We start from the raw sequence: 11,847 nt of genomic DNA on the forward strand, positions 1-11,847 counted from the left end.
CTCTAAATGACATGTAATGGGTTACATCTGATTGGCACATATACTGTATGTAGTTCATGTTTTCCCGCAGGATTTTACAGAACGATTGTATCGTCGTGTTATGGTAAAGGTCAATTTTGCCATTCGGTTTATATTCTTGACAGTTGCAGTCCAGCTGTCCTTTGTCTGAGGGTTTGGCTGCAGAGTTTTTTAAAGAGGTATTGATCCTGACTAATGATTTCTAAGGCTATATGGATTTGGTCAAGACTGAACTGTCCATGTCAATTTGTTTTGCTGTCATTTGCACTCTGATGTGCAACCTCGACAAAGTCGATTCCTGAGAAAGCCAGATGTGTCTGATTTCCACCTCGCTATCTATGGAATGAAGTCCCCTCTTGGAGCTACTGTATGTGGCACTTAGAAGTTACCAGGTCTTTGAACCCTGCATTTCCCCCATCCCTGCTTCCTGCTGAAAACCAGCCACAGCTACCACAGTTGGCCTGTCTGACAGTCCTCACCGTCTACGTCAGTGGGTATTCTGAAGCCACGGTGCCACACAACACCCCAATCCCCCCACCCCCCCCGCTGGCCCTCAGACTACCTAATGGGATACGTGCGGCTACTTTTGGGAGGGGGGGGGTAATCATTAGAAGGCCTGAACCCCACCTCCAATCTTTGCCTCTTCTAGCAGTAGCGGCCTGGCAGTTTGTTCCTGTCTGTCACCAGCGCCGTGCTATAAAGCCAGTGTTATCTACAGTGTTAAGTGCAGGCCACAGACGGAGGGTCAGCTTAAAGTGAGGCAGCAGAGACACGCTGTCCCGCCTGGTCCTGCCGCACACAGGAAGCAGGGCTGCGCTGGGTCCCTCTTGTCTGGCTCCGGAGCCTCAGCCCGCAACGCAGGCGCTGATGCAGGGAGACACTTGGCCAAATTACTCTCTAATTTCCCTTCAGGACTCAGACGATCCCACTGGCCCTTGAGAATCAGACTTAGGATTTGTTCAGAGTGATTTGTTTTGTCTTGCCCCCCCCCACCAATATCTGTCTAGTTCCCTCACTCAAGTTCTAGTTCTCTGCTCCCAGCGTTATTGAGGCCACTAAATTGGGGATTTGAGAAAAGAGGCATTAGAGGCATTAAAGGAGCACAAGCAAGACACCATTCCATACCACTGATACTGACAAATGGAAACTTTAACCTTTAGTCTTCCATGCAGGCATCACTCTCACAAAAGTAACCCCTCTAAAGATGAGCGGGAGCCCCTTGTAAAATGCAAAGTGTCTAGTACGCCTTAGTCATGCTTTGGGATGCCTGTAATCTATTCATCTTCTACGGGAACTAATCCTCTGCGAGTGACCGAGCCTCGCAGCCTCAGTGCGTCACGTTTGAAGACCTGTAGCTTAATACCCTTCCAGCAGGGGTTTAATTGAGTGACTAATACACACGCAGTTAAAGCCCGTTGAAGAAAAACTGCCATGGCTGACTGCCTCACAAGTCTGATAGCAAATGAAACAATGTTGCATCGAGCCAGTTTTCTCCTGGGACTTGAACATGACAATGATATCGTAAGTTAAACAGTCAAGCTGCGCTCAGGCTGTTGTGTTTACCTTTCAAAGTGCCTAATGAAAAAGAACTTGACCGTCTTGCAATACATGCATCTATTCTTCCCACGTTTCACCTTCCATGTCACTGTTGCGTGGGCTCATTCATTTACAGTAATGACTTGTGTATGGGTGTTTATGGGAGACGGGTGGCTGCTCAGTGCTTTTTGTCGGTGCATTGACATGAGGCAACATTTTGTGTTTCTCATTGGTTAAAGTATTCTTTTGTCTCTTTGTGCTACATGTAAAATAAAGAGATGGATCTACAAGTATTTTTTTTGTCAAAAAGAGAGGAGGATTAGCTCAAACTCAAGCTTAATTGGGGTTTGCAAAGCTGTACAAACCCTATGTTAGTTAGGGTAGCTGAAGAATTAACTGAACTGGTTGTTTGGTGCTGGTTGCATCATGAGACTGATTGTTTCACTGTGAAAGCTACTCCCTTACCAGTAAAAGTAGAGAAAGGTAATAGTATAACATTATACTACCTATACCATAGTACTATAATACTTTAACTAAGAGAGGAGACAGCATACATCACTTTTTCCATAATTAAAACTATAAAATTGATATTAAATTGTAAAATGTAGTATCAAGAATGATTAGATGAGTTCATACAGACGGCGAGTTCCAGTATTTTAAACCAAATTTTCTGTTTGGGGTGCTGTAGACCCCAGGCCCTTTTTAATAACTTAAAAAACATACTTGACACTGTTTTATTACCTTAATATTTCATGACTTTCCCTAGCTTTAGGATGATTGCTTATGCACACGATTTTGAATGGATGACATGTTTCAGAAGTCCACTACAGAAAATGGCGCATTACTTCTCTGTGGGGTTTCATAGACTCCGTACAATGGATTTTCATATGATCTGTGACTTGGTGTTAACAGTACTTTTTGTGCAGCCCTACTCTAACACATCCCAAATAAGCATTTTTTTGTTTTTTGTTTTTGTTATTTAAATTTCTGTTTTTGTAGTTTTATGACAGTTAGTTTCACGAGAGATCTGACAAAATCAATATACATTTGTTTGCGTAGCCAATATAGCAGATAAAACATGAAATATTTCCTTGTTTGGTGTAATAATATTGCTTTATGGTCATTTCTGTGTTTTGCCACCTTCAACAAATGTGAAGACTCAGGGCGTTGCAAAGGGAAGGAATACCACTTCAAGACAGATGAAAAGAAAAAAATATCAAAGAAAATTGGTTGATTTTGAAATGATGATTATTATTATCATCATCATTACAACATGTAGTTGTGTCTCCTTGTCATGGTTCAGATGTTTATGAGTTGTTAGCAATTATACCAATGAAAGATTTCCCATCTAAATTTCTCACATGGTTTCACTGAAATAACAGTTCAATTTTTTCCAGTATTTCGCCAAAAAATTCACAATTTGGGTAAAGTAATAAATAAATAAATAAATAAACAGATCCTTGTATCAGAACTTTATTATCTCCCGTTCATCAGCTCACGACCCCTCAGATTTATCATGTGACCTTTTGGGGGGGGGGGGGTCACTATAAACTTTCAACAAGTTTATTGTTTCAACAATAAACTTGTTGAAACTGGCTCCACCTCGAGCAAATGGTTACCCACTGATGATACACATAATAATGTAATTTATTAAAATGTATCAGTGTCAGGGGCCATTTTTGAGCAAAACAAGAACTTTTACTTTTGATACTTTAAGTGCATTCAGCTGAAATACGTCTGCAGTTTTAAATGCAGCTCCTTTACTTGCGGTGGAGTGTTGGTCTTGTACTTAGGTAAAGGATCTGAGTATTTCTTCCACCACTGTACAGCAGTGGGGTCCCTGAGACCCAAAAGCCAATGTCAACGAAACACAAGGGTTTAAACTAAAAGTTAGGGCTGTTTTCAAATGTGGGTGTCGAGTGGAGAATCCATTTCAAACATGAGGCATGTGGGGGTCACAGAGGAAAGGGGGGGGGGGGGGGGGTAGTCCCTCAGTGTCAGGGTGTGTTTGTTGGCCGATAACTTTTTAATCACAGCTGTTGCAGAGAGAATTAACAATAGTCACACAAAATTGAGAGCTTTCTCTTAATGTGAATCCGGAGTGTTGGAAAGGAGAATTCAAAACGGTTCTAGTTTGTTGGTTTCCTCAAGTATTTTCTGATCATCAGTGCCAGGAGCTGTTTGATTGGCCACAAAATGTCCTCTCTTGTAAGTGATCGCATCCCACGTCCTATCTAACAGGTTTCTTGTGTTTTGTGTTGTTTGTTTTTTTTACGGATGAATTCACTAAATATAACCCGCCTCGATCATTTGTCATCGCGGCACAACAAGTAACGTTATCCCATCTTGCGTTTTGTGTTTGTGTGTGTGTGTGTGTGTGTGTGTGTGTGTGTGTGTGTGTGTGTGTGATCGTGCCCACCGGCTGACTTGGATGAGGGGGTGTCGGATTTTAGGCTATAAAAGGAGGGACGCACAAAAGGGCTTGACACTCATCTTCCAGACTAGAGCCTGCAAAGGTAGGAGATGAAGACGGGTTATCTTTAGCCAGGACGGTTTCCCCACAGCAGGGCATTACTTTCATTATTCCAGGTCAAAATGATTGACTCAGTTGTTACTCTGAGTGTGGTTCTTCAAGGGGGGGAGACGGAACACCGGCTTGGGTTTTTGTTGTGTTTTTTTTTTTTTTTTTTTTTTAGACTTACTGTGTCTCCTCTTAGTCACGCCTGACACCCGCCATTAAATCGCTGTGTTTTAACCTTAGGTGGCGTCCACAGCGTCGAGATGACTATTTGGTGCAACTCCTGCAAGCATCACGTACGGGCTCCGTGCACCTCTCACCGCCTGCCTGAGGATGACCGCCGCTCATGCTGCAGAAGGATCAGGTCAGTGGCAACCCCTCCCCCTCCTCGCCCCGCGCCCCCTAGTGGCCGGATCAACGCACGCCCCTTGGGCAAATGACGCCCCCGGCTCTGCGGCGTGCGGTGCCGCGCATCCGGATGCTTTTCTCCGGGTTTCTCCACTCTGCAGCCCAGTGCAGAACGATGCGGCTGCTGCAGCCTCAGAATAGCCTCATTCAGGTTGACTTGGTGCAAAAACGTCATCAGTCTGGCAGAAAACACTTTGATGCATATAGAATAATACTACTGGGAATTTATGGTGTGTCAGTGTATTTAAAGTGGAATAATATTAATGGCAAAACCACAGATAGACTTCAGTTCTCGATCAATTATCACAGTTTTCTGGCGCTGTAACGTTAACATAACAAACTGGGATTCAACGTGATATAATTCTCCTTATGAGGCACTTTCTGTGTCCTTGTGACGTGGGGCGCCCCGCTCTGAGGACACCCACTTAATATGGCAATGGAGGGAGCAGCAGAAGCCCAACCTCCCCTTTGTTTGTGACGCCCACGCTGAAGCCCTGGCAGGTATAAAAACCCCAGACTCTCTGTGGATAGGCCAGACAGACACTGATCCCACAGACAAAGTCTCCTGAGAGCCCGTATTTCTGCTGCAGACACAGCGGCTTCTCATGTCAGCAGTTTCCATAGGAACCCCCGATCCTGAAAATCCACTTCAGCTTGTTGGGAAGAGACACCAGCCTGAATTGTGAAAAAGAGGCTAGATCAGTTCAGGCCAACTACTCTTTTTTTATTTTGTTTTATTGCTTTTCACACCTGCCCCATGGAGGAGAATGACTTCAGGCAGATTTTATTTAAATGAAATTTGGCAGTAGTGACAACTCCGGCTCCCCAGATTTATCTCCCTCAGTTTTCCTCCAACCTCTGAACTCAGCGACTATGGTCTCTCACAGATCCACCAAAGGAGCCTCCAAAGCCCGGCGGGACCACATCAATCATGAGATCAGGAATATGCGGGCTCTGTTGCCCATCAGCCAGGAGGACCAGGAGCGTCTCTCCTACCTCCACTCCATGGCAGCCATCTGCACCTACATCAGGAAGTCTGTTCTCTTCCAGGGTAAGTCTGCAAACTTCTCTCTCAGTCAATCTTTTATACCTTTCAACCTCCAATCTACATTCAGAATGTTGGGATATATCAGAGATAACAGATGTGGTGACCTGCAGAGATGCTTACAGCGTAACCAAGGCTGAACTGACTCTGCCCTCTCTAAGGACTCCTGGCTGGGGAGAGATCACACTGCTCTCTGCCCTACGAGGCCTTTCTTCACGCCCTGCATGGCTTCATCCTGGTCACTACCGCCAGTGGGAGGCTGGTCTATGTGTCGGAAAATGTAGCCGAACATCTTGGTCTGTCCATGGTGAGTCCATTGATGTAATACAGTGTCAATTTAATTAATTAATTGCTGCATCTTTTAGTACCTATTGCACTATTGCACACTGGGCTTTAAACTGTTGTATCTAATGGTAAAACCTGTAAATTTAACAGATAGATGTGCTTCAGGGAGACACTTTCTATGACATGGTGGAACGATCTGATGTTGAGATTGTTAAATCAAACCTGGACATCGAAAACGACTCATCATCAGGTAACGCCGAAGGCTTTAAAACCGCTAGGCGTAGCGTTTTAAACTCTGATTGTAACCCTGTGTACGATTACCACAAATGTAACCATGGAGATTGGTAGCCTCTTGTTGCTGATGTACTAAGTGCTATGGTTCCCAAAGTTAAGGCTACACAGAATCACAGGAATTACACTGCTGTTTCAAACTAAAAATGCTGATATGTAACCTAAAATTGCTACAGAAAAGCACGTTTAATATTCAGTACTTTTTAAATCAGTTAATTCCTAGTAAAGTTTTAAAACTAAACTACCACCTTTTTTCCTTCAGAGAGGAGCTTTATATGTTGTATGCAAACCTCCAAGGCCTTCAAGCTGAGACACAGCAGCTGCTGCTCCATGCTGGTCAGAGGGAGCTTCCAGTCCTTCCCTCAGCCCTGTCCGCCCTCCTCTGCAGCCTCTCCCAGCGCCGAGCCTCTGTTCGTGGCCCTCTGCACCCCCACAGTGAACCGCCTGAGGACCTCTGCCTCCCACCTCTGTCACAGCTTCAGCAGTTTGCACAGACTCGATATGTCCTTCACTCAGCTGTCAGACAGGTAGATTTATAGTTCCCCCTTTAAACAGATATAATCAAAATGTTCTTACACTGGTTACTGACAAACATTTGTGCGTCTTTCTTTTTCAGTGTTTTATATTTTTTGGGGTATCCAGCGGATGAAATGACCGGTCGATCATGGTACAGTCTCATCCATCCTGAAGACCTTTCGTTAAGTGCAGATTCTCACAGAAGTCTAAGTAAGTCTACAATCCACAGCAGGAAAACTTGTGCTGTATTACACTGGATACTTAGACAACAACCCGTGGCCATGATAAACAAGTTGCATTTCCAAAAACAAAACTTAAAAAAGTTAAAAAAGAACTTCCAGTTATTAATGCCTGCGGAAATTACATTAAATCATAGATATTGGAGGTTTGATTCAGGTACAGCGACCTTTCTCTAATGAAGCAAGCAGCGTGTAAGTCTTTAGGGTACATTTTCTCCCTCTTAATCTTTTAATCTTGCACAGTTTCTAAGAAGGCTGGAACCAGCTGAAGCTGCTCCACCGGGATGTTTAAAATACTGTGTTGTTAATGTTTTTTAAAAGTGAAAACAAAAAAAGCTAGTCTTTGCTATTTAAAAAAAATTTTTTTGGAGTTGATATTTTAGGTTTATTTTAAGACATTTATGGGTGGAGCACTGATTTCATTGTGTGCACGTTATTGTTTGTGAGCGTGCATGACGATAACTATGAATGTGTCTTCCCTGTCCGCTCCAGTGCAGACAGATGAGGGCTTCCAGGTTGAGATGGTGCTGAGGCTCCAGTGCGAGGATTTGTCATGGACCTGGATCTACGTTCGAGCTAACAAGGACTGTCAGGGCATTAACTGCACTAACTACATCATCAGGTTTGACAAACTTCTCTTTTCCTGGCGAACTGAACTGCAGGAAGGTGCTTTTCAACTTTAAAACACTCGCTAACACATTACTCTGCTCCTACAGCGAAACAGAGGCCAGATTTCTGCAGAAGACCATCAGCAGCGATGCCTTCAGGCCATCGTCTCTGGCAAATTCCTGCCTTTTCGCTGCTCAACAGGCGCCCTGCTCTCAGACCTACAACAACACTAAATGTTTTAAAAGGCAGAGGACATCTGACAGCCAGAGCGAGGAGCCAGGTGCCAGAGATAGGAGGGAGTCAGAGCAAGACATACACTACGTGGCGCGCGCCTCCTTCCAAGGCGATAGCTCACCTGTTCCCTTTGGTGACGGCCCAGCTCTCTTCACCCCCCCCTATAGCCCAGCCTCCTCCAGCTCCCCTCTGCAGCAGGAGGAGCTAAGCCATGACCTCCTGATGGATGTGCATGGATACACGGATCAGCTGCTGTCCTCCCCTGAGGGCTCTCCCTCATACTACTCCTACCCAGAGGCAGGGCTCACCTGTCACCCATCACCCTCCGACTCCCTCCCTGCAGCCGCCGAGCAAACCTTTGACCGGGAAGCCTTCGGTGCGCTCGCTGCCCGCTCGCCTCTCTCCTCCTCATCTCCCACCTATGATTTCCAAGCTTGTAGATCTGATGCTCGATTAGTTCCAGACTGCCTGTCTGCGTCCGACGTTTGTGAAAGCCCAGTGGACTGTGCTCTGCATCAAGACGATTTTGGCGTTCTAGAGCAGCCAGAAGGGGGCAGCCTCGTCCAAGTGCATCATGTGCCCCACAATGCGTTGCCTATACATTCCAGTCTACTTACCCCCAACCAGTCACCCACATCCACAGAGTCCAACCAGTACAATGAGAGGGAGCAGGCAGAGATCAGTATTCTGGCACAGCAAATCTCTTCTCTGGCCAGCAGCTTTGACATGTATCACACCCTGAAACCGCTTCAAAATGTGGTCCAAACTGCAGCTGCTGAAACCCTGTCCTCAGCCTGTGACTGGCCCAATCACCCTCCTCTCCCCTCGGTCCTTCCTCTTAAGCACGAGCTGGTGCTTGATGATGGCGTGTTCGACAGCATCCTGAAAGACCTGGACATGGACACAAGAAAAAGCAGCACGTCCGGTCCTGCTGTTGTGTCGTACAGCCACCAGCAGGGTTCAGTGAGCAGCGGGAGTGGGCCCCGTCGTTTGGCGCAGGAGCCCCTCGGTCTCTCCTCGGCCAACCCAGAGGAGCCACTGCCTGCAGAGCAGTTCACTGCCATGGATCCCTTCACTTTGCAGTTGGGACGCTCTGACCAAAACACTGGGTTGCATCAACTCAACCGCTATATGCAGAGTAGCCTTCACCAAGGTAATATCTACTAAACTGTGCGACTACTACATTCATGATTAATATTATCTCAAGGTCACAGGTATTGAACTTCCATCTCACTAATATAATGTTCTGTCTCCTTTCAGGTGGACTTGCTAAAGAAAATCTGTACTGAAACTAGTCTGTGACTTACTGTACGACCACTGGTATGACATATTGTCAGGGCAATCTTCCCTCACTGGATTCAAAGAAGAATGTGAGCAAAGACATTTAAAGGACATCTATGCTAGGACACTGTGTCCCCACAGATGCCTTATTTCTGAATGTGGAAAAGAATCTAAAGTAGATTCTGTACTCTTCAACAGCTTTGTCTTCATTCCTCTAGACTGCTGCCAACTTTGTGAATGTTTTGCTGATGACTTATATTTTATGAAAAAGGTACTTTTTAAAATGTCAACACTTACATGCTGTAATGGAGGTATATTTTTCTTCTAATACTAAGTGACCACAGTTTACTATTGAGCACTTTATCATATCATTGCCACAAAAAAATTATAAATGAGAAGATGTGCTGTTTAAAGGAATATTACCTAGATTTCAAAGCTAACTGGATGAGCTATAACACATAATTCAGCCATTTTGAAATACTTGTTTTTAGGTGCCTTAAAACATGTTGGCAAGTCACTTATCAATTTGCTAAGTTTGCTAAAAATAATATTTCCCTTCCTTATTTTTTAAGTGTCTCATTTTTCTCCGTGTGCCATGAATGCTTTCAAGCTGTTGTGAATAAAAAAACAGCCTCACTCCGCGAGCAGTGAGATAACGATGACTGTAAATTCAACAGTTACCTCAGTGGTACAGCTAAATACATTCCAAGTGTGATTTTTATGACTTAATGGTATTTATTTGGTATTGAACACACCGACTTAACCTTACTCACTTAACAGTGCCAAATTAATGTGTATTCATTCCAGATAAATATTTTCCAAGGTACTGGAACTTTAAAAGTCTGAATTTTCAATGTAATTTTGTTACTCCTGCAATTTGCTTCAAATGTTTGAAATTTAAATAAATCTTAACGAAAAACACACTGGGTCTTGTGATATATTCATTAAGGTATATTCCTCCACAATAACTCATTGTGTGATGTACAGTAGACATGACCTTCCTCTTTGAATTTTACACTAAATCAATACCTTAAAGCAGTCAAGCACCACAGCTGACTTTTATTCCATTAGCGGCAAGCTGGTAGGTATAACTGCCTGACTGAAATTAAGCAGTGAGGATAATTTGCATCAGTGTCCCAAGCAACATTTTCTATAACAATTAATCTAAAACCTGAATAGACTGATTTTTTTTTTTTTTTTTTGGGGCCACTTCAAGGCAGTGCAACAGGCTGGCAACAAGCCCGACACATCTAAGTCCAGTATTCACACTCTTTAGACATTGTTGTGGTTCCCCCTAACCCCTGAGACAAACATCTGGCAAACCTTTTAGCTGATAAATGCTTGATAGACGCTTACTTTGTTTGTAGGCCATTTGGTGCTGGACAGGATTGCATGCAATTGGTTTGTCAGAGCCTTTTTTCGTTAAAAACAGCTGCCTACTGTGCCTGGAAGCTGATTAGATGGAAGTTGCCGGCCATAAAACCAAAACAATGGACTGAAAAACAGTGGATAGAGCTGAGTGGAGTAGGGAGGTAATTCTTCACAGGTTCATCACTAAAAACAACACCTTTCAAATTACACTTAATAACTTGAGTCATCATTAATATATATAAATATTGATTAGTATAGCTTTAAAATACACCTTTTTGTAGGAACAGTTATTTATCACAAATGGTTCTAGTGTTCATTTTTTATGTGCACTTTCTCCGTATCTGATCAGATTTGGGCTGGATAAACAACCCCCGCACAACGCCTGCTGGACTCCGCTGCTTCATTGATTTTTACATATTGTGGCAGGTCAGAACAATGAGCGCATATAAACTGTACACGGAGGAATCAATTACGAGTTTGGACAGATGCGTGGAGTCAATGCATAAATGAATAGTTGGACAAAGAAGTGAATTGACTGGGTGCTGAGGTGACTGATGGATCACTGTGGTTAAACAGAGATGTGGCTCCAGGGAAGCACTCGGTCCATGTGCATGAATGTGGAACAAAAAAGCTAGTAGGGGGCACTACAGTCATGCTGCTTGTGCAGTGTGTGCAGTGCACAGCCCCCACGTTTTTCTCCTGCAAGGTAAAACAGCCACTAGGTGGAGTGATAGCTCCAACAGCTTCCCACTAACACAGATATCTGCATGCCACTGGTGTGATATTACTTAAACAAGCTTGAAATGAAGTGGAGTGTGTGTATGTGTGTGTGTGAGTGTGCCAATAAGAGCACAAAAGGACATCATTCAGTGTGTTCATGAGCAAACAGTCCAGATGCCTAGTGTTATCCACAGAGATCTAATTAAGAGTGATGTCTGTTGAAGGGTACAATGGCAAATAAAGTTCCTAACAAGTCCCCACATCTGCTCTGCTCCAGTCTTCCTGCATCACTCGGCATTACCTGGAACAATAATGATTTCCCTGAGGCATGGTGGCACCAAGTCCGCGGCATCGACACGTTTGTCCACACCAGGGAGACGGCAAGAATCCACCTTTTCGCTTCCCCGACATACACCGTGAGTACTCCTAACGCTCCCATGTCTCCACAGATTACACAACACGGCGGCAAAGAGAGTTTGACACTTTTCTGTCGCTGTGGTTACATGATTATAATTAGATCAGGCATGGCTGTGTGTTCTACTGTTGGTGATTTTGCACCTAGAAATCATTCAAAATAGTAAAAAAATATTATTATTATTATTATTATTATTATTATTATTAGCGGTATAGGTAATAGTGGTAGTAGTAGCTTAGTAGAAGATACGAACATGTATAAGCATTATACATTTATATATATATATATATATATATATATATATATATATACACATACATATTTATGTGAAAGCAGGAACCCACACACACTTTATCCCCTG

General features: G+C 43.7%; 2 protein-coding genes across 2 annotated transcripts in view; both read left to right on the top strand.

The window, feature by feature from the left end:
• The window catches only part of klhdc3 (kelch domain containing 3), a 32,652-nt gene extending 28,619 nt beyond the window's left edge, over positions 1-4,033 (top strand). The window contains exon 12 of the transcript XR_005708360.1: positions 4,008-4,033. The gene's annotated coding sequence lies outside the window, so the exon portion shown is untranslated. The remainder of the gene's footprint in view (positions 1-4,007) is intronic.
• Positions 4,034-4,042: 9 nt separating this feature from the next.
• npas4l (neuronal PAS domain protein 4 like) lies at positions 4,043-9,848 on the top strand. Its single transcript, XM_040138995.1, has 10 exons — positions 4,043-4,070; positions 4,316-4,436; positions 5,368-5,531; positions 5,687-5,832; positions 5,961-6,060; positions 6,364-6,628; positions 6,718-6,827; positions 7,349-7,478; positions 7,573-8,852; positions 8,960-9,848. Exons 2-10 carry the CDS (start codon positions 4,336-4,338, stop codon positions 8,986-8,988), a joined length of 2,325 nt encoding a protein of 774 aa, XP_039994929.1. The 5' UTR covers positions 4,043-4,070; positions 4,316-4,335; the 3' UTR covers positions 8,989-9,848.
• The last annotated feature ends 1,999 nt before the right edge of the window (positions 9,849-11,847 follow it).

The sequence above is a fragment of the Xiphias gladius genome, chromosome 11 (assembly GCF_016859285.1).
Source record: "Xiphias gladius isolate SHS-SW01 ecotype Sanya breed wild chromosome 11, ASM1685928v1, whole genome shotgun sequence".
Taxonomy (NCBI): Eukaryota; Metazoa; Chordata; class Actinopteri; order Istiophoriformes; family Xiphiidae; genus Xiphias; species Xiphias gladius.